Raw genomic sequence first — 25,973 nt, 5'->3', positions numbered from 1 at the left:
AGCACAGTATTCCATTTTGCCTTAGAGTGTGTCCACTCACAGATAACTGAGGATCCTCCCTGTGCAGAATTCTACAGAGCGGGGTACAAGGATAAATCTTGCTCTTGGACTTACAGGCTGCTAAGGGGATAAAAGATAGAATAGTAATGTCTTCAGATAAGTGAGGGGAAAAGGCTATAAGGATTCAGAGAACAATGATTTTAGATCTGAGACATTGGGGAAGGCTTTGTGATGGGTCGTATTTCCTTTTAGGGATGGGAGGAAGGACATTCTAAATGGAGGCGACATGACCAAGTCAGGAGACATGATAGGGCAGGTACAGAAGAGGAGTTCATCCAATTTGGGGAGGGTGGGGTTTGAGAAGAGAGCAATGAGTGTTAGGATTGGGCCAGGCTTCAAGGAGTCTGGATTTTACTGAGTTAGTAATGGGGAGCTGAAGAACTTTGAGCAAAAGAGTAATCTGCTTCTAGGTGTGATTTGGGAACACTAATAAGAATTACACTGTAATTTTTTGGGGGGTTGGGGCGTGGGGTATGTTAAAAGGTTTCGAGTGAGACCAAGGAAGAGCCAGTGAGGACCTACCTGACTGACAGGGTGCAGCTGCAGTGGGAAGGAAGCAACGGACAAGACCAAGACCAAGAAACAGTCACAGGACGTGACGTGCAAAGGAGGGACCATGTGTGAATCCTGTCAGCCTCCACAGCTCTCAGCACAGGTGCTTGGCACACAGGTGCTCAGCAAACGTTTGTTGAATGTGCAAGTACAATAGGAAGCTCAGAGTTGTCTGAAATAGGGAAGGCTTCTATGGAGGAAGGGGAAGGGGAACTTGGTTATACTTCTGGTCTCCCTATACTAATGCTTCCATTCCTAACTTTTTTTTTTTTTTGAGACAGGGTTTGTCTCCCAAGCTGGAATATAGTGGCATGATCTCTGCTCACTGCAACCTCTGCCTCCCAGGTTCAAGTGATTCTTCTGCATCAGCCTCCCCAGTAGCTGGGATTACAGGCACATGCCATCACACCTGGCTAATTTTTTGTATTTTTAGTAGAGACAAGGTTTCACCATGTTCACCAGGCTGGTCTTGAACCCCTGGTCTCAAGAGATCTACCTGCCTCGGCCTCCCATAGTGCTGGGATTACAGGTGTGAGCCACTGTGCCTGGCCCCTAACATCTTTTTAATTCTGTGTGGGTCCTCCTCCTAATCTAAATTACATTCCTGGATTGCAGGATGAGGGGCCACAGAAATTCTGTCTCTGACCTGCCCATCTCTTGGCTGAGGATGTTCTGGTGGTGACAGTGGCACTTGAGTGTGCTGACCTCCTGTTGAGTGATGCTAGGTGTTACTTTGGTGGCCCCCAAACTGTGAGAACCCCATCTGCAGCCGAGGCTGATGACTGGCTGTTTCAGAGTGACTTGCACCTTGGTGGAGTCCCACTTGTTACTCCACGGGCTGGGGCGCCACTGGATGTTGTCAGTTCATCCAGAGATATTCAGGTCCTGGAAATCTGATCCCCCAAAAAGTAAACTCGTGGAGACAGATTAATAATTAAAGATGAATGTAGGCTGGGTGCAGTGGCTCATGCCTGTAATCCCAGCACTTTGGGAAGCCAAGGTGGGTGGATAGCCTGAGATCAGGAGTTTGAGAACAGCCTGGCCCGGCCAACATGGTGAAACCCCATTTCTACTAAAACTACAAAAAATTAGCTGGGCATGGTGGCAGGAGTCTGTAATCCTAACTACTCAGGAGTCTGAGGCATGAGAATCATTTGAACCGGGAAGCAGAGGTTACAGTGATCTGAGATCATGCCATTGCACTCCAGTCTGGGAAACGAGCAAAACTCTGTCTCAAAAAAAAAAAAAAAAAGTTATTTTATTTTATGTCAGAGCTACAGCTGGCTTGACACCCTGGCTGATCTGCTCAGAAACCACATTATGGTGCAAAGTGTTTGATTGCTTATTAAATATATTTATAAAATCTGAGCATGGGAAGGGGAGGTAGCTGTGGGACCCTGATAAACAGTGCCAAGGTTCTCCAACTGTGATCACCAGACCAACAGAACCAGCATTACTTGGGAACTAGTTAGAATTGCAGATTCATGTCACTATCATTCCCTTCTGCTTTGGACCTAGAAATGTTGAGGTTTGTGCCTAGCATTCTATATCTTAACAGCACCCTAGGTGAACATGGTGCACACTCAAATTTGAGTACCACTGACTTTTTAGAAACTTTTTTCTAAAAAATGAAGACCAGCTGTGAAACATTATAGCACTCTTCCCCGAACAGAGCTCACTAAATCCTAGCATTTTCTGCTCCAGTCCATTTTCCTGATCCTTTTCTTTTCTTATTTATTTATTTATTTTTTTTGAGATGGGGTTTTGCTCTTGTTGCCCAGGCTGGAGTGCAGTGGTGCAATCTTGGCTCACTGCAACCTCTGCCTCCTGGGTTCAAACGATTCTCCTGTCTCAGCTTCCGAGTAGCTCACCACCGTACTCAGCTAATTTTTTGTATTTTTAGTAGAAACGGGGTTTCATCATGTTGGCCAGGCTGGTCTTGAACTGCTGACCTCAGGTGATCCATCTGCCTCAGCCTCCCAAAGTGCTGGGAGTACAGGCCTGAGTCACTGCACCCAGCTTGTTTTCCTGACCCTTTCTGTTTGCATTGGACCTTAACTGTTATTTTATATTCCTTAATAGATTGGGCTGATCCCCGATGAGATCCTAGATGCTCTTAATGTCTTTAGTGCATATTTGCAGTTTGTGGCTTAGGTTGGGATATTTCTTCTTTTTTCTTTTTTTAATGAGACCCACTATCACTCTGTCGCCCGGGCTGGAGTGCAGTTGTGCGATCTGGGCGCACTACAGCCTCCACCTCCGGGGTTCAAGCGATTTTCTTGCCTCATCTCCCGAATAGCTGAGATCACAGGCGCGTGCCACCACACCCAGCTAATTTTTGTATTTTTAGTAGAGTAGAGACGGGGTTTCACCGTGTTGGCCAGGATAGTCTCGATCTCCTGACCTCGTGATCCACCCGTCTCCACCTTCCAATGTACTGGGATTACAGGTGTGAGCCACCGCGCCCGGCCAGGTTGGGATATTTCAACAAGAATTTCCAAAATGAATAATGCCAAATATTGATTTGATTTCTTTGTTACCTTAAAGTAACACGTCCTAACCTTTCCCCAAATTCTACGGGTGCACCTCACTTAGGGTCTGAGTTTGTCTTTTTTCTATGATAGCCGACCACACTTTTGCTTGGCTCAAATATTTGTGAAAATAATTTCTCATCCCCCTAAAAAAGAAAAAGCTAAAACAAGAACAAACCCAAACGCAGAAAGAACAAAATTACAGAGTTCTAGCGGGAAGAGTTTGCCAGCTTGTTGGACAAAGACTGCGAGATGATTGGGAAATGCAGAAAAGACAAAGTAAAGCTTCAACTGCATTCAGCACATTTAGTTGAATATGCCTCAGCACAAGCCGAGGAAAACGGGCCCTGTGGTTATTCAGGACGCCTCAGGGCCTCAATGAGGGAAAGACGCACACTTGCCGGATCCGCAGCCTGGACCAAAGCTACGGTAGGGTCCTCGTGGGTGGTGGAGGGCTTTCGTGGGTGGGCCCCGGGGAGGAGGAAGGGACCCCAGAGCCCCCAGGACGGGAGGCCAGGCTTAGGAAAAAAAATGCTACAAGCTTCACGTTTGTTCTGTAAAACTTTCTAAAGAGAGTTTAAAACGTTCATTTAAGTTTGCCCGGCTTCTCCCTGAATACCCATGTACCCTTTTTCTTTCCCCGACTCAGTTCTGTGGTGCGTGGGAGGCGCTGCAGCAGGAGGCCCCGGCCAGGGCCGCCCCCTTGCCCACGCAGCTTGCCCACGCAGCTTTCCCTCGCCAGGTTTCGCGCTTTCCCGCGCGGCTCCTTCCCCCAGCCCTCGCGGCTCCCGCGTGGGACGCGGAGAGGGGTTGGGCGCCGCGCCGGCCCCGGAGTGGCTTCCGCCTGATGGAGCCCTGCTGGAGGCCGCGGCACGCCCGACGCGGGCGAAGGTGGGCTGCCGCACCTGGGGCCCGGACGCCGCGGGCGCGGAAGGCCTCGGGCGGGCGCTCTAGGCCGCGGGCTGCGGTCCTACGGGCTGCAGGGGGCGCTGTGCGCGTCCTCGGGCACAGCCGCCGAGCGCAGCTCTTTTTTAAAGGGCCAGCGGGGCATGTGTTTTGTCGCGGCCGCCAGGCAGGAGCTCCCACCCTCGGCGGCTCCCGCTCCGCTTCTGCCGTCGCCGCCGCGCCGTCCCGGGCCCGACAGGCCGGGTCCAGGTGCTGCAGCCCCGCGAGGGACGTAGGCAGCCATGGCCGAAACGGCGCCCGCCCTGGTAAGCGCCCTTGGCCAGGCGGACTCCAGGACGGCCCAGGCTGCCGCCGCGTGAGCCCGCGCGAGGGACTCTGGCCGCGCGCGGCCGCCTGGCGAAAGGGTCCTGCCCGCAGTCTCCACGCTCGCCGCCGCCGGCCCATCGCCCGACCCGCGTCAGGGCTCGAGGTCTGCCTGCCGCCTGCCTGCCGGCCTCCGATGGCATTGACCGGGCGGCCCAAACGCCAGGCCCGGCGGGCGAGGCCCCGACGTCAGCGGCGGAGGACACGGTCGGTCCCTCTGCGGCCTGTGCCAGGCCCGGCGCCAGAGTCACGCTCGGCGACGAGGAGGCCGCGCCTCCGATGCGTTGTCGCATTTGCGGCCCCGCGGTTCCCCCACGGCAGGCAGGGCGGGCAGGGGCCGTCGGCCCCACCGGACATTCGCGGAGGCTGAGATGGGAAGGGACTAGCCCAGGGTCACGCATCTAGCAGAGGCCGGAGCCTCACGCCGGGGCAGGGACTTTGCAATCAGACCACTTTGAAACGCCTTATATTCTACTTTTACCTAAGAGAAACATATTAAGTGTTGTTTACAAGAGAGATTACGGATTTTAAAAAAATTACCGGAACAGATTTTATTTTAAAATTTCATTTTGTTTTATTTTTTGAGAGTCTTGCTCTGTCGCCCAGGCTGGAGTGCAGTGGCATGATCTCGGCTCACTGCACCCTCCGCCTCCCGGTTTCAAGCGACTGTCCTGCCTCAGCCTCCCAAGTAGCTGGGACTACAGGTGCCCACCACCACACCTGGCTAATTTTTGTATTTTTAGTAGAGATGGGGTTTCATTATGTTAGCCAGGCTGGTCTCGAACTCCTGACCTTGTGATCTGCCTGCCTTGGCCTCGCAAAAGGTGTGAGCCACCGTGTTCGGCCATGTTAAAATTAAAAAATTATATATATATATATATATATATATATATATATATATATATATACCATATATATTTTTTAAGACAAGGTCTCAGTCTGTCACCCAGGCTGGAGGTGCAGTGGTATGATCTCCGCTTACTGCAACCTCTGCCTCCCAGGTTCAAGTGATTCTCTTGCCTCAGACTCCCAAGTAGCTGGGGTTATGGGTGTGGGTTCCTGACTACTTTACATATAAATATATACATACACACACACACACACATATAATTTTTTTTTTTAGTGTAGATGGGGTTTCAGCATGTTGGCCAGGCTGGTCTTGAACTCCTGCCTCGGCCTCCCAAAGTGCTGGGATTACAGGCATGAGTCACCAAGAATGGCTTGTTTTGTTTTTTATTTGTGCCATGTTGTTCAGGCAGGTCTTGAACTCCTGGGCTCAAGCGAACTTTTTGCTCCGGCTCCCAAAGTGCTGGGATTACAAGGGTGAGCCACCGAGCTAGGCCAGTTTAGCAGATTTTAGAATGTTGGCTTGATATTGTGCAGTACGTCCAATTGGGAGAATATAGTCCTTTAGGTATTTTTGACGTATTGGAAAAACGTATATAAAGAGCTCAATAGATCACCTACAATTATTAATACACCTCACTGAAGGTTTTGAAACCGTGATTTTTCTGGATGCTTTTATTAAAGTAGAACTTCCTCTCCCTCCTCTTTAGTTAGTGAGTGTGGTGAACATCTTTTTGGGTTCCCTGAGTGTAAGGGAGAGAAAAAGGGTTGGGGATTCTGGAGGTTTATAGCCCTGTTCCCTGGGAAGAGGGGGCCCTGGAAGGTGTATCAGCCAGTCCGCCTAGCCTGGGTCTCGCTGCTTTACTACCTTTCTGATCATTTCTGTCCACCTGCTCCTTTCCTGAGCCTTGCAGCATTTGAGATCCAAGAAACTCCCCAAAAGGGACAGATTTGCTCTGGACTCGTTAGCCCATCCTATCACACTGTTATTTGTAAGTATTCCTATACAGAATTTTTCTCCTGGAGAAGGAAGAACCACATCAGTTTTTTTCTGCATCTTCATTGTACATTTACTATGATAGGTGTTCAGTAATTGTTATTGAATGAATGAAGTGATTGTAGATTATTAGTGCTAAGAAGGAAGAGCAGTGAAAGCCTCTAGGATGCAGTGTCTAAGCTAGAATTTTAAAGACGAATTAAAGATGAGAAGTACTCAGACATGCAGAGGATGCATAGCGAGAGCTGATGTGAAGGTGGAGGAGGGGCATGTGGGCCCTCAGAATCCACAGGAGGCCGGCATGGCTGGAGCCTGGCATGAACTGGATGACTCTAAGGTCAAGAGAGGTCAGCTGGGCCATGAAGAAGTCTAGATGAAATGATATATGTGTGTGTGTGTGTGTGTGTGTGAGTGTGAAAGTCTCGCACCATGGCCCAGGCTGGAGTGCAGTGGTGCGATCTTGGCTCACTGCAACCTCCGCCTCCTGTGTTCAAGTGATTCTCCTGCCTCAGCTTCCTGAGTAGCTGAGATTACAGGCATGTACCATCACGCCTGGCTAATTTTTTGTATTTTTAGTAGAGAGGGGTGTCACCATGCTGGCTAGGCTGTTCTCGAACTGTGGACCTCATGATCTGCCTGCCTCAGCCTCCCAAAGTGCTAGGATTACAAGCATGAACCACCGTGCCTGGCTGTCATCATTGTTGTCTGAGTCTGCTCAGGCTGCCTTACTTAGTTCCTGGCAAGGGCACTTGTCCTGGTTTGCAGATGGCTGCCTTCTCATCGTATCCCCACATGGCAGACAACAAGATCATCTCCCTTCTGTCTCTTCTTACAAGGCCACTCATCCTATTTATGAGGGCTCTACCTTCATGGCCTAATTGCCTCCTAGGTGCTCCACCCCCAAATACCAGCATACTGGGGATTAATGCTTTAGCGGGTGGATATTGAGGAAGACACAAACATTCATTCCATAACAATAATCATCGTCATCTTAGCCCTTCAACATGGGGCTCACGTTTGTTATTCACAGCGTGGTACACATTGTACTAAGTGTGCTGTACCCTAGAAGGGGAGTCAGTTGTTTGAGACTTGCGCAAGACTGTGGGGCATGCCCCATCCCCAAAGCTAGTATATAGGACAGGGGCGGGCTGTGTTTCCTCCAGTTTCCCACTTGCTGACACGCTGGTCCAGCCACGATCACTTGTATCACTTAGGCTGGATTCCTAACTGATACCCTAGCCTCTTCATCTACCCCCAGTCTGCTGCTAACTCAGCTTTACCATGGCAGGTGCCATTTCTGAAGTTTCTTTTTGAGATGGAAGTTTTGATTGTATGATTCTCATAACATCTCTTTTTTCTTGTGAGCAGGCCCCTGCGAAAGGCAAGCACACAGAGGACCAGAGGCCTTCGACACCTCCCTTACCCCAGCCAGCTGCTGAGAAGAACTCGTACCTCTACTCCACGGAGATCACACTGTGGACAGTGGTGGCTGCCATTCAGGCCTTGGAGAAGAAGGTGGATTCCTGCCTGGCCCGCTTGCTGACTCTGGAGGGACGCACGGGGACAGCCGAGAAGAAGCTGGCAGACTGCGAGAAGACAGCCGTGGAGTTCGGGAACCAGCTGGAGGGCAAGTGGGCCGTGCTGGGGACGCTGCTGCAGGAGTACGGGCTGCTGCAGAGGCGGCTGGAGAACGTGGAGAACCTGCTGCGCAACAGGAACTTCTGGATCCTGCGGCTGCCCCCGGGCAGCAAGGGGGAGGCCCCCAAGGTAGCCCTGGGACGCCCTGGGGTGTGGGAGCCTGAGGGGCTGAGCCTGTGAGTGAGTGAATGTGACACTTGTGGTTTCAGGTGCCCGTGACCTTTGATGATGTGGCCGTGTATTTCTCCGAGCAGGAGTGGGGCAAGCTGGAGGACTGGCAGAAGGAGCTCTACAAGCATGTGATGAGGGGCAACTACGAGACGCTGGTCTCCCTGGGTAAGGCTGCAGAGGGAGGCTCTGGGCCCCTGTGCACAGGTTGTGTGTGGACAGTCTGTGTCTTCACTTTGGTTTTTGGTACTTGGGCCATCTCTGCATCTCTCTAGGCATCTGGGATCCAGCTCTTCTGCATTTCTTTTTCTGTGCACAGATTATGCCATCTCCAAACCGGACATCCTCACCCGGATAGAGAGGGGAGAGGAGCCTTGTCTTAACCAGTGGGGCCAGGAGAAGGGGAGTGAAGTAGAAGTGGCACATTCAAGGATGTCGGGCACTGGTGAGTATAGGAGCAAGAAGTGGTGGGATGCCAGAGGCCAGCTACACCACGGCCCATCCCCTCGGGCTTCCCAGACAAACACGGAGGCCAAGAAGGGAGCATAGGCCGTTAACCGAAAGTGGGGCCACTCTGTACCAGGCCACCCTGGGCAGGAGTGGCTGGCAGGCTGAGAGCCATAGTGTTTCTACATACGTCTGAGGTGGACCACTCACTTTACATGGTTGTGTTGACTGAGTGACAAATGATAAGCATGTAACACTGATCACTTTATCATAGTGGGGTCTTCGTAATAATAATACCTCCACCAGCAGCATGGCTGCCTCCTGGCATCTTCAGGTGTGTCTGTGTCCCCGATATTGCTTGTGCCCCCCATTGCAGTCCCACAGCCCTAGCCTGCAGTAGGAAGGCCTGTCATGTGCTTCTTCCATTTGCCTACATGGGCCCTCAGTAGGAGCGCCAGGCATGCCCTGTCCTTGTAGCTGCTGTATAGGACAGTGGTTCCAAAGGACTGCACACCATAATCCTCTGGGGGGCTTTTTTTTTTTTTGCAATTAAATTTAAAAAAATAAAGTAGAATAGTACAGTGAATCTCCAAGTGATTGTCACCAGACCCAACACTGTTCTGGGTTTGCCACATTCGCTTCATCCATCTGTTTTTTCCCTTTTTCTAAACATGACCACAATACCATGATCATATCCGAGGAATAACAGAATGTCATTTAATACCTAGCCTTTGTTTTGTTTTCCCCAGTTGTCTCAAAAATGTTTTCTATAGGGCTTTGGATCCTAACTGTTATATACCCAAGTCCACATTCTACATATGTTTCTGAAGTCTTTTTTTTTTTTTTTTTTTTTTTTTTTGAGACGGAGTTTCGCCCTTGTTACCCAGGCTGGAGTGCAATGGCGCGATCTCGGCTCACCGCAACCTCCGCCTCCTGGGCTCAGGCAATTCTCCTGCCTCAGCCTCCTGAGTAGCTGGGATTACAGGCACGCGCCAACATGCCCAGCTAATTTTTTGCACTTTTAGTAGAGACGGGGTTTCACCATGTTGACCAGGATGGTCTCGATCTCTCGACCTCGTGATCCACCCGCCTCGGCCTCCCAAAGTGCTGGGATTACAGGCTTGAGCCACCGCGCCTGGCTCTGAAGTCTTTAAAAAAGCTTGTGAAAAATCCCCTTACCCTTTTTCAACAGCTTTATTGAGATATAATTCATATACCATATAATTCACCTATTAAAGTGTGCAATTAAATACTTAAAAAAAAATTTCAACTGTTATTTTGGATCCAGGCATACACGTGCGGGTTTGTCACATGGGTATATTGCACCAGGTAGTGAGCACAGTACCCAAGTTAGTTCTTCAGTCCATGCTCCCCGCTCTCCCTTCCCCCATAGTAGTCCACAGTGTCTATTTTTCCCAGGTCGATGTCAATGTGTGCTCATTGTTTAGGCCCTAGTTATAAGTGAGGACATGCAATATTTGGTTGTCTGTTCTTGCATTAGTTCACTTAGGATGATGGCCTCCAGCTTCATCCATGTTGCTGCAAAGAACACGATTTCATTCTTTTTTATGGCTATGTAGTATTCCATGGTATGTATGTACCACATTTTCTTTATTCAATCCATCATTGGTGGACATCCAGGTTGAGCCCATGTCTTTACCATTATGAATAGCATTGTGATAAACATATGTGTGCATGTATAGTTTGGTATAATGATCTATTTACCTTTGGGTATATACCCAGTAATAGGATTGCTGGGTCAAATGGTAGCTCTGTTGTAAGTCCTTTGAGAAATCTTCAAACTGCTTTCCACAGTGGCTGAACTCATTTACATTGCCGTCAACAGTGGCATTCCCTTTCTTCTGCAGCCTCGCCAGCATGTGATGGTTTTTAATAAGAGCCATTCTGACTGGTGTGAGATGGTATCTCATGGTTTTCATTTACATTTCTCTGATGATTAGTGAGGGTGAGCATTTTTTATGTTTGTTGGCCGCTTGCATGTCTTTTTTTGAGAAATGGCTGTTCATGTCCTTGGCCCGTTTTTTGCTTGTTGGTTTAAGTTCCTCATAGATGCTGGATGTTTGACCTTTGTCGGGTGCATAGTTTGCAAATATTTTCTCCCATTCTGTAGGTTGTCAGTTTACTCTGTTGATAGTTTCTTTTGCTGTGTAGAAGCTCTTTAGTTTAATTAGGTCCCACCAGTCAATATTTGTTTTTGTTGCAGTTGCTTTTGAGGGCTTAGCTAGAAATTCTCTGGCAAGGTTAATGTCAAGGAGAGTATTTCCTAGGTTTTATTCTAGAATTTTTAAAAAATAATTTATTTATTTTACTTTAGGTGCATACTGTATCTGGCATTTCTCCTCATGTTATCCCTCCCTTCCCTCCCCATCCCCATTGTCTCTCCTCTACCCCCACCAACTGTCCCCTGTGTGTGATGCTCCTCTCCCTGAGTCCATGTGTGCTCATTGTTCAACACCCACCTATGAGTGAGAACATACGGTGTTGGCTTTCTGTTTTGGGGTCAGTTTGCTGAGAATGATGGTTTCCAGATTCATCCAAGTCCCTACAAAGGACATGAACTCATCGTTTTTTATGGCTGCATAGTATTTCATAGTGTATATGTACCACATTTTCTTGGTCCAGTCTATCATTGATGGGCATTTGGGTTCATTCTAGGTCTCTGCTGTTGTACACAGGGCTGCAATGAACATACGTGTGCATGTGTCTTTATAGTAGAATGATTTATAGTTCTTTGGGTATATACCCAATAGTGGGATTGCTGGGTCAACTGGAATTTGAGGTCTTACATTTAAATCTTCAATCATTGTTGAGTTACTTTTTGTATATGGTGAAAGGTAAGGGTCTGGCTTCATTTCTCTGCACTTGTCTAGCCAGTTATCCCAACACCATTTATTGAATAGGGAGTCTTTTCCCCATTGCTCTTTTTTTTTTTTTTTTTTTTTTTGGTCAGTCTTGTCTAAGATCAGATGGTTCTAAGTGTGTGACTTTATTTCTGACTTTTCTATTCTGTTCTATTGGTCTATGCATCTGTTTTTGTACCGGCACCATGCTGTTTTGGTTAGTGCAGCCTTATAGTATAGTTTGAAGCTGGGTAGTGTTATACTTTTGGCTTCGTTCTTTTTGCTTAGGATTGCTCTGGTTCTTTTGGTTTCATGTGAATTTTAGAATTGTTTTTTCTTATTCTGTGAAGAATGATATGAATAGTTTCATAAGAATAGCATTGAGTCTATAAATTGCTTTGGGCAGTATGGCCATTTTAACAATATTGTTTCTTCCCATCCATGAGCATGGGATGTTTTAAAATTTATCTGTGTCATCTCCGATTTCTTTCAACAGTGTTTTATAGTTCTGCTTGTAGAGGTCTTTCATCTTTGTGGTTAGCTGTATTCCTGGGTATTTAATTTTTTTTTGTAGCTATTGTAAATGGGACTGTGTTCTTCATTAGATATTACTCTTGTATGGAAATGCTACTGATTTTTGTACACTAATTTTGTATCCTGAAACCTCACTAAAATTGATCATCAGTTCCAGTAGCCTTTTGACAGAGATTTTAGGGTTTTCTAGGTATAGAATCATTGTTAACAAGGAGAGATAATTTAACTTCTTTTCCTATTTGGATGCCTTTTATTTCTTTCTCTTGCTTTATTGCTGTGGCTAGGACTTCCTATAATTGAATGGTGTTTAGTATAGTCATAAAGTTGTGCAGCCGTCACTACAATGTAATTTTAGACCTTTCTTGTTCCATCAGAAAGAAACCCCATACCTATTAGTAGTCACTGTTGCCGGGCGCGGTGGCTCAAGCCTGTAATCCCAGCACTTTGGGAGGCCGAGGCGGGTGGATCACAAGGTCGAGAGATCGAGACCAACCTGGTCAACATGGTGAAACCCCGTCTCTACTAAAAATACAAAAAATTAGCTGGGCATGGTGGTGCGTGCCTGTAATCCCAGCTACTCAGGAAGCTGAGACAGGAGAATTGCCTGAACCCAGGAGGCGGAGGTTGCGGTGAGCCGAGATCGCGCCATTGCACTCCAGCCTGGGTAACAAGAGCGAAACTCTGTCTCAAAAAAAAAAACAAAAAACAAAACAAAACAAAACAAAACAAAACAAAAAAAAAAGTAGTCACTGTCTGTTCCTCTGCCCACCTGTTGCCCTGCCCTAGGCAGCCACTGATCAGCTTTCTGTGTCTATGCATTTACCCATCTGGAAACTCCATAAAAATGGAATCATACAATATGTGGCATTTGTGTCTGCCTTCTTTCACTGAGCATGTTTTCAAGGTTCATCCACATGTAGTATGTATGAGTACTTCATTCCTATTTGTGGCTGAGTGATATTCCATCATAAAGATACAGCACATATTGTTTATTCCTTTATCAGTTGATAAATTTCCCCCACCCCCAATTTATTTATTTATTTAGTTTTGAGACAGGGTCTCACTCTGTCACCCAGACTGGAATTCAGTGGCATGATCTCAGCTCACTGCAGCTTTGACCTCGTGGGCTCAAGTGATCCTTCCGTCTCAGCCTCCTGAGTAGCTGGAACGACAGGCACATGCCACCACCCTGGGCCAATTTTTTGTAGCAGCAGGGTTTTGCCATGTTGCCCAGGCTGGTCTTGAACTCTTCAGCTCAGGTGATCCTCCTGTGTTGGCCTGGATGACTCCCCCTTTAATACCATCTACTTCTTGACATTTCATTGTTATTTTTAATGCCCACAGTTTAGATATGGCATTATTTAACATGTTCTTTTACTTCCTGCACTTCCTATAAACTGGTAGGTAAATCTAGAGGCTTATTTAACTTTAGGTTCAATTTCTTTCGCAAGACTACGTTAGAGGTAGTGCTGTGTGCACCTTCCTGTGTCACATCAGAAGGCACAGAGGTCTGGTTGTCTCTCTTTTTGTGATCATCAGTCTTTTTTTCTTTCTTTCTTTTTTTTGAGTTGGCATTTCACTCTTGTTGCCTAGGCTGGAGTCCACTGGCGCCATCTTGGCTCCCTGCAACCTCCACCTCCCAGGTTCAAGTGATTCTCCTGCCTCAGCTTCCCAGGTAGCGGGGATTGCAGTCAAGCGCCACCACGCCCCACTCACTTTGTATTTTTAGTAGAAATGGGGTTTTGCCATATTGGCCAGATAGGTCTTGAACTCCTGACCTCAGGTGATCCACCCACCTCAGCCTCCCAAAGTGCTGGGCTTACAGGCGTGAGCCACCGCGCCCAGCCCATTGTCGGTCTCTTACCCTTTTATTTTTAAGTTCCGCATCAACTTTTCGCCTGATGATTTTAATAGCCACTGAAGGTTGTCACCTGGATTCCTTATTGCATTGGGGTTGCAAAGTGGTGAGATTCTGTCATTACTTCTGCACTTAAAAGCTGAAATTCTTTTATAAAGAATAGTTTCTCTAACTAACTTGTGTATCTTTTTAAATTTTTGAGATAGAGTTTGTTCTCTTTGCTCAGGCTGGAGTGCAATGGAGTGATCTTGGCTCAGTGCAACCTCCACCTCCCAGGTTCAAGCGATTCTCCTGTCTCAGCCTTCCCAGTAGCTGGGACTACAGATGTGTGCCATTACACCCAGCTAATTTTTTGTATTTTTGGTAGGGACGGAGTTTCACCGTGTTGGCTCTTCAGTCAGCTTGTGGTGAACGCGGCCAGGTCTAGGACTCTCCCCTTAGGGCAGCAGGCTTCCCTGTGGCCCAGATAGGTTACATCCAAGAGCTATGGCCTGGAATTGGGGACCTCAGGAACCTACTTGATTCTCTGCCTTGCTGTGGCTTAGCTGGTACCCAAGCTACAGAACAGTCGCCTTTCCTCTTCCTTCTGCTTTCCTCAAGCAGAAGGAGTCTCTCCCCATAGCTGCCACAGGTGGTAATGTACTGAGTCACACCCGAAACCAGCATGTCCCTCCGTCTCACCCAGGGCCTAGGGTGATTACCCCTTGGGTACTGCTGCTGTCTACTCAGGGTCCAATGGCTCTTAATCAGCAGGTGATGGATCCAGACAGGACTGGGTCCTTCCCTTCAGGGTAGCAAGTTCCCTTCTGGCCCTGGATGTGTCTAACAGCTAGGGTCTGGAATGGGGACCTGAGGATTCTGCCCAGTATCATATCCTACTGGGGCTGAGCTGGTATCCAAATTGCAAGACAGAGTCCTCTTAACTCTTCCCTTTCCTCACTTCAAGCAGAAGGAAATAGTCTCCCCTGGAGCTGTCAGCTGCGCTGCCTGGGGTTGAGGGAGGGGTGGCACAAGTACTCCCTTAGCTGTCTCAGCTGATGTTTCACGGGGTCACCTACCCTCCCAAGTACCCTGGCTCTGAGCCCAGCACAGTACCAGGACTTGCCCAGGAATTGCAGTCCTTGTGGCCTGGACTACCTTATTAGGGCCCCAGAGCACTTTAGCCAACTCTGCCTTGCAGGCTCAAGCAATTATCGTGCCTCAGCCTCCTGAGTAGCTTGGACTGCAGGCATGCGCCACCATGCCCGACTAATGTTTTGTATTTTTAGTAGAGACAGGGTTTCACCACGTTGGCCAGGCCAGCCTCGAACTCCTGGCCTCAAGTTGATCCACCTGCCTCAGACTCCTAAAGTGCTGGGATTGCAAGTGTGAGCCACCATGCCTGTCTGTGGCTAGGGCTGTTCTAAATGCTTCCTCTGTGGGTAGGTGCCAGCTAGGTTATGCCTGGTGTTGTTTCTGCTGTGACAGGGCAGCATTGAGTTCCGATGCAAAGTCCCACAATCACTGTACTCTTCCTCCCTGAGGAGTACACATTCTCTGGTGCCATGTGGCTGTTGCTGGGGGATGGAGGAGGGTTGGTATCTGCAATTCAAGACTCTTTCCTACCCTCTTCAGTGCTGCTTTCCTTCATATGATGTTACGACCAAGTACTGTGATTGCTTATGTGCTTTTTGGTTTTTTGGAAGGTGCTTTCTTATGTGAATAGTATTGAATTTGGTGTTTCTGTTGGGGGATAACCACTGAGGGTTCTGTTCGACCATTTTCTTCCCTCTCCCCTTTCTTTTGAGGCAAGATGTCACTTTGTCACCCAGGCTGGAGTGCAGTTGCACAATCATGACTTACTGCAGCCTTGAACTCCTAGGCTCAAGTGTATTCTCATCTCAACCTCCTGAGTGGCTGGGACCACAGGCATGTGCCACTATGTTTGGTAATTTTTAAAATTTTTGTAGAGACAGGGTCTTGCTGTGTTGCCCAGGCTGGTCTCAAACTCCTGACCTCAAACACTCCTCTGCTTTGGCCTCCCAAAGTGGTGGCATTACAGGCATCAGCCATTGCACCTGGCCCTATTTTTTAAAAATATGTTTAAGGGCCATTTAAATTTCTTGTTTTGTGAATTATTATTAATTTTTTGCTCTGGGAATCTTTTTAAAAATGTTTATTTCCTAGGCCCACCCTGAGCCTATTGATGAGATTCCCACAGGTGCTCTCCAGGGGATGCTGCTACACTAGCTTAGTACAGGATTTGGGCTTGGGGATCCCCATGGTAGTGTTTTGAGCCAGGAGTTCCTAAAGAGCCAGAATCTCGTGTGTGTGTGTGTGTGTGTGTGTGTGTGTGTGTGTGTGTGTGTGTTAGTTACAGAGTCTCAGTCTGTTGCCCAGGCTGCAGTGCAGTGGCGCAATCTCGGCTCGCTGCAGCTTCCACCTCCTGGGTTCAAGCAATTCTTCTGTCTCAGCCTCCTGAGTAGCTGGGATTACAGGCATGCACCACCACACCTGGCTAATTTGTATATTTTTAGTAGAGATGGGGTTTCACCATGTTGGCCAGGCTGGTCTTGAACTCCTGACCTCAGGTGATCTGCTTGCCTCGGCCTGCCAAAGTGCTGGGATTACAAGCATGAGTCACTGCAACTGCCCCCCACCCCCACAGCTGTTTTTTTTTTTTAAACCACTCTTTATTCAAAATATATCAGCCCTTTTACTTACAGAGAAAATGTGAAAGTAAACATTTGTCCTCCTGACCCCCATAATGAAACCTGTATTCAGAATATGTCTACTTTAAAAAGAAAATAAGACCAGGCACAGTGGCTTACGCCTGTAATCCCGGCACTTTGGGAGGCCAAGGTGGGGAGATCATGAGGTCAGGAGTTCAAGACCACCCTGACCAACATGGTGAAACCCTGTCTCTACTAAAAATACGAAAATTAGCCAGATGTGGCACTTTGGGAGGCTGAGGTGGATGCATCACAAGGTCAGGAGTTTGAGACCAGCCTGGCCAACGTGATGAAACCCTGTCTTTACTAAAAATACAAAAATTAGCCGGGTATGGTAGTGGGCACCTGTAATCCCAGCTACTTGGGAGGTTGAGGCAGGAGAATTGCTTGAACACAGGAGGCAGAGTTTGCAGTGAACTAAGATCATGTCACTGCACTCCAGCCTGGGTGACAGAGCGAGACTCTGTCTCGGAAAAAAAAAAAAAAATTGTAGATTATCAAGTTGAAACTTGGGAACTTTAGCAGTCCAGTTTTTGTTTGCTTTTGAGACAGAGTTTCTCTCTTGTTGCCCAGGCTGGAGTATAATGGCACAATCTTGGCTCACTGCAACCTCCACCTCCTGGGTTCAAGTGATTCTCCTGCCTCAGCCTCCCAAACAGCTGGGATTACAGGTGTGAGCCACCATGTCTGGCCTGTTTTTGGGAGTCCAGTTCTTTCATCCCCCCTATAGCTGATGCCTGCCTTCTTGGGGCACTGGTTGTCACTACTATTGGACTACTATATTTTTTTTTTTTAAATTCCCATCATTTCACAGGTGAACTTTTAAATTTATTTTAAAATTTATTTTCTCTTTATTTTGTGTTCTGAGTGGCATACTCTTGTGTGTAGTCACTTGTAACAGCTGGGCTCATGGCATTTTCTGGGAGACGTTGCTGCCGTCTCTCCTGCCGTTCAAAGTAATCTTCAATGAGCCTGCTTTCTTGGTCTGTGCTTCCCTTCATTCATCTGGGGACACGGGAGGCCAGCAGGTTGTGTGGGGTCTTCACCTGATGGAACCAGTGGAAGTGGCATTTTTGGACAGGCCTGGGACTTTCCCAACTAGGAGCACCGCTGGCTTGCTGGCTGCTTGATCCTGGGGGTGCTGCTGCTTTGCCAGTGCTGCCCCCAAATCCAGCGGCACAGAATCTAGCTCTTCTTCCCAGTATTTTAAAAATTATTCCTAACTTTTTTAAGTGTTTAGGCAGGGTCTTGCTCTGTCGCTCAGGCTGGAGTGGTGTAATCATAGCTCATTGCAGCCTCTACTTCCCAGGCCTACTTGAGCCTCCTAAGTAGCTGGAACTTCAGGCATGCACCACCACGCCAGGCTAATTTTGGTATGTATATATATTTTTTGTAGAGACAGGGTTTCACCATGTTGCCTATACTGGTCTCAAATTCCTGAGCTCAAGCAGTTCTCCTGCCTCGGCCCCCTCAAAGTGTTGGGATTACGGGCGTGAGCCACCACACCTGACCTCATTTTCAATTCTTAGTGGGTCACGAGCAGTTAGGATTCATATTTTCACTTAGACCGTTCTGTTTCTCATTCTTTTTTGAGCTTCATCTTGCTTAGTCACTACCTTGTGATGCTTGGGGCTGTTTAGGAGGATGGATGATATGTTTCTCTTTGTTGTAGGAAGGATCCAAAGATTAAACTTCAGAGGATGATCCACTGAAATTTTTTGGATTTGCTGATGAAGCAACCATCTTTAGGTTTGTCATGAAAGTACCATTTTTAGGGACAGTGTAACTTGTTGGTGTATAACTCCCCCATATGAAAAGGGGAATTGGTAGCAGTGTTAGCAGGCACAGACTCAACTGGATTATTACTTTTCACCACTATTTCACCCTTTGATAACTTCTAGCTGGTTTTACCTCTTCTCTTAGAAAAGAACCTCAGTTGGCCGGGCGCAGTGGCTCACGCCTGTAATCCCAGCACTTTGGGAGGCCGAGGCAGGTGGATCACGAGGTCAAGAGATCGAGACCATCCTGGTCAACATGGTGAAACCCCGTCTCTACTAAAAATACAAAAAATTAGCTGGGCATGGTGGTGCGTGCCTGTAATTCCAGCTACTCAGGAGGCTGAGGCAGGAGAATTGCCTGAGCCCAGGAGGCAGAGGTTGCGGTGAGCCGAGATCGCGCCATTGCACTCCAGCCTGGGTAACAAGCGCGAAACTCCGTCTCAAAAAAAAAAAAAAGAAAAGAAAAGAACCTCAGGTGAGGTAGAGAGGACCCCACTTGGGTTATTCACTTATTTATTTATTTGAGACAGGGTCTGGCCCTGTTGCCCAGGTTGGAATGTAAGTGGCATGATCATGGCTCACTGCAGCCTCAGACTCCTGGGTTCAAGCCATCCTCCTGCCTCAGCCTCCCAAGTAGCGGGGAGTACAGCACGTGCTTTTTTTTTTTTTTTTTTTTTAAATCTCTGGCAAAGCATTGTTCTCTGGAGGCTTAAATTCAGGAAGATCCAACGTGGTAAATTCAAACCTGGTTTTGGAGGTAGAGTCACTTTTTCCATGATTCTGGGTTTCTTGTCTGTTCCCTTCTGATCTGATGCCCATCTGATTTCACATCCCTCCCACGATGTGAGCCGTTTGCTGATTTCATCTCTGATGGCAGCATTCTGTTAGCTCTCTTACTGGTAGCCTTTTGGTCATCAGCTTTTTTCTAATCATCTTTTTTTGCTTAAAAAAAAATCAGAGCTTCAGCTGGGTGTGGTGACTCACACCTGTCATCTTAGCAGTTTGGGAGGCCCAGGCGGGTGAATCATGAGGTCAGGAGTTCAAGACCAGCCTGATCAAGATGGTGAAACCCTGTCTCTACTAAAAATACAAAAATTAGCTGGGCGTGGTGGCAGGTGCCTGTAATCCCAGCTACTGGGGAGGCTGAGGCAGAGAATTGCCTGAACCCAGGAGGCGGAGTTTGCAGTGCACTGAGATCGCACCATTGCACTCCAGTCTGGGTGACAGAGTAAGACTGTCTCAAAAAAAAAAAAAAAAAAAAAAAAAGCTTCATTTCTTGTGTGAGAGGACACATGCTCATTTTGGGGCTTTACCATTTGAAAGTCTTGCTAACAGCTGGATTGGTTACGATCCCTCTGGGAGGTGGGCGCTGAGTAAATGTGTGTGTGGACTTGGGCCCTAAGGAGTAGACTAGGGATGGAGTTATCTCGAAATACAAATAGTGAGGGAGAAGCTTCGACGTTCCTAAAGCCATATCTTCAGTTGTGTTTCTGCCCAGCCTTGGGTCTCCTTTATGCCCTTAGAGGGGGAGGGGAAGGGAGAGGGAAAGGGAGAGGGGAAGGGAGGGAGGGGAAGGAAGAAGGGGAAAGGGGGAGGGGGAGGAGAGGAGAGGGAAGGGGGAGGGGGAGGGACAGGCATGGGGTTTCTCTTTCCTGCCTTAAAATGCCAGATTCTGTCATGGCCTGCCTGGCGATCATTACCATGAATTCCTGCGCTGCAGTTTCTTTCTCTGGGACGTGAGGCTTTAGACTGGACTCTAGCTGCCAGGTATTCAGTGGGGTCCACCTTATTATCATGCCCTGCGCTGGAACTGAGACCCCAGGATCCCAGTGACTCTGCCATTAGCCTTCCCTTGAGGGTCCCCGGTCACCCGGGCAGGAGATCTCCGCATTGTGTTCAGTGTCACTGATTTGTGTTCTCCAGGCCTCCCTCCATATCCGGAGTACCTCACCAGCCCACTCAGCCCTGCCCAGGAGGAGCTGAAAGAAGGGCAGGCCCCCAAGCAGCAGCGGGACTCCGAGGCGAGAGTGGCCCCTGCCGGGCTGGGAGCAGGTGAGTGAGGATGGCGAGGCGGCAGGAAGAACAGAGTCCCGAGGCAGCGCGGTTACGGGAGAGATGGCTGGGAGCCTGGTTGCGCTAGGCTGGACAGGCTTTTTGGGAAATGGGCCCTTGAGACAGGCCTACAAGAAGGCAGGTTTTGGTATTTTCAGCATGAGAAAACAGTCTCAATAGAAGGGTGGGTTCCTCAATGTTTTGGGGGCCTGGAAACACCGCAGAGTGAGGGGAGGGGATAGAGGGGTGTGTTGGGCCTCCCCAGGGTTCTTACGACGGTCACTGGACAATGTGTGTCCTGTGCCTGGCGTGGTGCCAGCATGGTGCTGTTTCTCAGTAAACGCTGTCTTTCTGAAAACTTCCCAGGGCCAGGGAAGAAGGGCAGAGGCACCTGTGGCTGCAGCAGAGCCCCCCAGGAGCATGGGAGCCTTTTGGGAGTGGAGTGGGGTTGGGTGGTGGGACCTGGTAACGGGGCCTCCTCCTAAGGGTTCCCTCCCTCCCTTTCCAGCTGCTGTCTCCCTGGGGACTGTGGGGACCCAGATCAGTCTGGGGTCCTTCCTGGTCTTTCCCCATTGTGGTCTGGTCTGGCTTGGCTGGAAAGGCACTGCATGAAAACCCAGGCATCAGACCCTACACACGTGGTCTGATAATGATGGAAAAGCTGTTCACATGGTCTTGGCGTGGCAAGGCTCCCAGCCCCTGAGGCCCACAGTCTGTGTGTGTTCCCCTGCATAGAGTCTGTGCTTTCCTGAGAGGGCGCTGTGCCAGGACCCTTTCTCCCTCACATTAGGGACCCCTGAGAGTTGGGTGCTGAGACCTGGGGTCCGAGGTCTTTTGCCACTGCCTCAGTTGCCCTTGTCACTGCTGTCTTGGCAGCTCCTTGGCTCCATCCAACGTGGGAGTTGAGTGAGACCCACACAGACCCAGGCAGGAGTCTCGGGTCCTAATGCCTCCTCTCTGTCACCAGAGTGTGGTGCAGGCAGGTTACGGACACTCTATACGGATTTGTCATGTGGATGAGCAGCTAAGCACAGGCGCAGCACTCACCACCCCAGTCCACAGAGGCCTCTTAGGGTGGTCTGGGGGCAGCCAGGGCCCCTGGGGCTCATTGTCTTTCACAGATGGTAACTAGTGTCATCAGAACACTTGGAGGTGGGGTCCTGCCAGCCTCTCTGCTGTGTCCAGGGTCTCTGCTTCTGTGTCTCACTCCAGGTGATCCTGACCTCCAGGCTCCCTGGCTCCTGGCCCTTGCAGCGTGATCTCCGCTCCCCTCATGTCCTTAGCTTGGCCTCCCGGAATGAGGCAGATGACAACAATCAGGCCTGAGTGACAGTGTGAGGCAGTGCCTGTGTGGCGGGGCTCAGTGAGCAGGACCCCTGCAATGTGCTGTGAGCACTGTGGGGAGACAGTGCCTGGGCTGAGGCTGGAAGCCAGGACTGGGCTGAGTGACCTGGGGAACCAGGTGGTGCGGTCCTCTTGGAAACCAACGTAGACTCCTTTTGCCAGGTGGTGGTGTGGCCATCAAGACAGAGGCACAGTCCGAAGACGAGATGACACCTGAGCGGCTCTTTCTAGGGGTGTCGCGGAGCCAGACCAAGTGTAGAATCCCCCGAGGGCCCAGGAACAGGCGTGGGGGCCCCAGCCGTCATCAGGCCCGTGGCATGCCCATGCAGGCGGGTGAGCTACGGCCACCGGGGCCCTGCGGGGAGACGTCCCGAGTCCTCCCCCGCCGGCGGGAGCGGGCGTTCCCCTGCCCTGACTGTGGGCAGAGCTTCCGCCTGAAGATGAACCTGACAATTCATCAGCGGACCCACGTGGAGGAGGGGCGGCGGGAGGCCCCCGACCGCTCGCCCACCAGCTGCAGGGAAAGCCAAGACACGCTGGAGCCGGGGGAGGTGGTAGTGCCTGGCCCTGTCATTCGCTGGCTCCCAGAGGACCCCGAGGGCTGCCACTCTGTGGCTGCGGTTCGCGCATTGGCGGTGCGGCGGCCTGTGGCCAGCAAGATGTACCACTGTAGCGAGTGCCTGCGCTTCTTCCAGCAGCGCAAGAGCCTGCTGTTGCACCAGCGCTTGCACACCGGCAGCGGCCAGGGCTGGCCCGCCTGCCCCTACTGCGGCAAGACCTTCCGCCGGCCCTCGGACCTCTTCCGCCACCAGCGTATCCACACTGGCGAGCGGCCCTACCAGTGCCCCCAGTGTGGCCGGACCTTCAACCGAAACCACCACCTGGCTGTGCACATGCAGACCCACGCCCGAGGCCAGGCGCGCCCACACTTGCCCGCCCCTGCCCAGGCCTAGCCGCACAGAGGAGGGCCGACCAGGCAGAAGCCCACGGGGGACCCCTGGCAGTCCTGCCTATTGTGCCGGACGCAGGTTCCTCCTCGTCCTGGGATGGTTTGGAGAGAGGTTTGTTGTTTTTACCCGTTCAAATGGGAAGCAGCCGCCCTTTCGCCTTTTTGGTGACAGTGTGTGTGACCCGGTGCCTTGTTTCCTCTTTCGTGTTTACACTCTTTGCTGCCTTTTCTGCATTCCTGACTTGTAAAAGATTCCTTAAAGCTTAAGGGATGCCTTATTTTTGATGGGGCCTCTGGTAGGTACCACAGTCAAGAGGACCAGAGATCATGGCCCTTCCAACATGGGAGCGATAGAGACATTGGGGACCAGGGGTTTTTGTTTTGTGCAGAGATTGCTTGCCTGCTGTCACCATGAGAAACAGTGGAGTGGATGGATGGCCTGAAGAAAGGAAATTCTTCTACTTTGCTATTTTGAAACTTTTTTCCCTTGTTACAGAGACTTTAAGTGCTTTTGTAAATGTGTTTAGTTGCTAGTGGAACTTTGCCTTTTGTGAAGTTGGAAAGAGCCGGCTTTTGGCTTTTCCATGTGGGTCTTGCTGGGCTGGAAGAGGAGCTGCTTCCACCAGCCTGTGGTTCTTTTTTTTTTTTTTTTTTTTTCCGAAATGGAGTTTCCCTCTTGTTGCCCAGGCTGGAGTGCAATGGTGCAATCTCAGTTCACTGCAACTGCACTCTGCCTCCTGGGTTCAAGCGATTCTCCTGCCTCGGCCTCCTGAAGTGCTGGGATTACAGGGGTGAGCCACCACATGCGGCTCGGCCTGTGGGTTTTGATGGGGATGTCTTGGCCGCTGTCTTGGAAGCACAGTGTCTCCCTAGGTGTGTGTTTCTCTGCCCAGAGTGACTCCCAATATTCCTAGTCCTTACCCCATGGGATAGTCACATCTGTGATTTACTTTTGTTGTCAGCTGGGAGGGGAAACTGAAGCCTGGAGTGGGCGACACTGGCCCCCCCACCAAGGGCTCAGTGTTCACTGGTGTGTAAGATGTATTGACTGGACCCCAGAAGGCACCCTGAGGGGCAGTGCAGGGAGAGCCTAGGAAGCTCCTCCCCAGAGGAGACCCCTGGTCTGGCTGAGGCCCACCTTACCCTGGATCTCCAGGCCTGCTTTTCACATTAAAGGAGGGGCTGTCTCCTCTCAAGGGAGTTCTCCTTTGAGTACTTTGGGCTCTGGGGCAGATTTGGCCTAGGAGATCTGGGTGAATCCTTCAGTCACCGCTAGTTTCATGATTCCCTTCTGTCAAAGGGGGTCACAACCCCAGTGTCATACCTGAGTTGTCAGGGTCAAATTAAGAGGCACGGGGACAAATAGGAAACATAGCTTTGTGCTTCCTTTCAAATTCAGGACCTCCTTTCTACTCCATTCCAGCCTTTTCCCACCAGTCAGAATCCCTCAGGAAGGACCTTTATCTTCTGGAGTGAGTCGCAGTTCCACTGGGTTCAGCGAAAGACTCTCCCACGGGGCTTTGTTCCCCAGGAGTCCTTTGTATGTCGGTGAACAAATTTTTACCAAAGCATGAGACTCGGGCTGTAGAAGTTCAGGCAATAATATTAGGTCTTATGGAGACGTCTTGAGGTCAGCTAGCTTCTGGTGCCTCTCATCACACCACTGTGGGTGCTGCCTGTAGAGCAGCCTGGGTATGGGTGACTGAAGCTGGAGTGATGGGACCCCGACTATCCTTGTACTTTACCATCTTGTCTGGCACTGAGAAGTGGCCAGCCTTTAGGGCTGCTTCCGGGGGCCTTGGTCCCTGGTTGTACCACTTCCTTGCCTGCCCTTCTGACCCTCACTCTTCTCCCAAAGTCTTGAGCAGAGTTGGGGGCTGATGGTAGCATTGCTGTCATCTCTGGGAAGAGGGTAAGTTTACAAGTCAGTGATAGTTCAGCCAGGCTTTCTTGGGTTTGGGAAGAGGCGCTGCCCTTCTGTGCTTTGGATCCTGCTTGTCTGCTCTGAAGTCCCCCAGCCCTTGCTGGGAGCCTCACAAGTCAGAGGCGGGCTGTCAGCAGGAGTTCAGACAGGATGTGGTGCAAGTGCAGCTGCAGGAGCGAGTCTCAGGTGTTCTGGGGAGATCTCAGGCTAAGAATTTTGCTGAGTTTCTAGGCTTGTTCTTTTTAAAAAATTTTTACACCCCAAATTTTTGCTGAACTAGGCTTGTTTTTCTAATGCCAGGTGCCCCTCCTTAAATATCGCAAGGTGCTGATTCTTCCTTTCAAATTCAGGACCTTTTTTCCCTATCAGTGTGCCCAACTTTGAGCTAGCCCTTGTGAGTTTGCCTAGCACTCAGAGGTGTTGAAATAACGTTCTTTACATTGAAATGAGTCAACCGAAGGTTTGTGGTGCAGGAGCTGAGGGTGCCCCCGACTCGGTGGGAGACTTACTTGGGGCCCAAACTCCCTCTGCGGGGTCCTCAGCTTCCTCATTTGTGAAATAAATGGGTGGGCCACGACGTTAAACGCCCAAGAGAACTGTGAAGGTGTAAGTCCCTTGCCCTAACTGGTGATCAATAAACTTGTTGGCATAAACTACTGCGTGCGCATGATCTGGTTTCTGCTCTCTCGGTGGTGAATGGCAGCTGGCGACACCTGCGGGCTGTTGGGCACCAGCCCGGGGCCGGGCGCTCACACCTGCCGGGCGCGCACAAACCCCGGCGCAGGCTGTGAGGGCGGGGCCTCCAGGGCTGGCCGATGAAAGTCCGCACTGGGTCGCTGGCCCCAGCCAAGCGGGGGCAGAGCCTCCAGCCCCGTCAAACGGGGATCTGACTTCGGGAGGCGGGCGGGCTACCCAGTTGTAACCCTCTCGGCCTCGAGCACAGCCCCTGCCTGGGCTCGTTCTGTCAGTGTCCCGAGTCCCGGTGGTCCCGGAAGCTTGGTCTGCGCAGGAAAAGCAGGGCTGACGCTGTCAGTGGAGAGGACTGCGCAACTGGGCTCGGGTGGGGCCGCGCACGCTCAGCAGCAGCGGCAACTCCCTGCCCAGGCCGGCCAGCACAGGGCCATTGCCGAGGCAGCTGCGCCTCCAGTAAGGGCGACCCTCATGGACGCGTGGGGACGTAGAGCCGAGTCCTGAATTCGCCAGGAGGACATCCCACTCCCCACCAGCCCGGTCACCTCCTGGAACTGGAGAGGGCTCAGTCCGGGTGGCAGGAGGAGGACTCCTAGGGCCAAATGATAAACTCCCTTCTCTTTCCCCGTTTCCTAACCTGTGGAATAAGGCGATTGGCCCCAAACACAAGATTTGGAGGTTCCCTCCAGCCCTGATATCCGCTGGACCCGGTTCTGTGGGGGCAGCGGACTGAGGGCATCTTCATTCCAGACTCCAAGGTTCCT

At 50.2% G+C, this 25,973-nt stretch overlaps 1 protein-coding gene across 2 annotated transcripts; it reads left to right on the top strand.

Moving 5' to 3' along the window:
• The first annotated feature begins 4,157 nt into the window (after positions 1 to 4,157).
• Positions 4,158 to 24,050, top strand: LOC101043121 (zinc finger protein 783). Of its 2 annotated transcripts, none has more exons than XM_010340438.3 (6): positions 4,158 to 4,354; positions 7,624 to 8,022; positions 8,148 to 8,229; positions 8,381 to 8,506; positions 20,174 to 20,302; positions 21,809 to 24,050. In XM_010340438.3, exons 1-6 carry the CDS (start codon positions 4,331 to 4,333, stop codon positions 22,597 to 22,599), a joined length of 1,551 nt encoding a protein of 516 aa, XP_010338740.3. In that variant the 5' UTR covers positions 4,158 to 4,330; the 3' UTR covers positions 22,600 to 24,050. The 2 variants fall into 2 exon arrangements, with proteins under 2 accessions (XP_010338740.3, XP_003929974.3); XM_003929925.4 differs by having other exon boundaries at positions 4,161 to 4,354; positions 8,103 to 8,229.
• Positions 24,051 to 25,973: the final 1,923 nt, after the last annotated feature.

This window comes from Saimiri boliviensis, chromosome 10 (assembly GCF_048565385.1).
Source record: "Saimiri boliviensis isolate mSaiBol1 chromosome 10, mSaiBol1.pri, whole genome shotgun sequence".
In the NCBI taxonomy this organism is placed as follows: domain Eukaryota; kingdom Metazoa; phylum Chordata; class Mammalia; order Primates; family Cebidae; genus Saimiri; species Saimiri boliviensis.
This window is presented reverse-complemented; position numbering and strand designations above follow the sequence as displayed.

Bases quoted from the DNA above. Each gene is read 5' to 3' on its own strand.
- LOC101043121 (XM_003929925.4), top strand. From the start codon at position 4,331: ATGGCCGAAACGGCGCCCGCCCTG. The intron at 8,230-8,380 runs GTAAGGCTGCAG...TTCTGTGCACAG, and splicing joins CGAGACGCTGGTCTCCCTGG to ATTATGCCATCTCCAAACCG. The intron at 20,303-21,808 runs GTGAGTGAGGAT...TCCTTTTGCCAG, and splicing joins CCCTGCCGGGCTGGGAGCAG to GTGGTGGTGTGGCCATCAAG.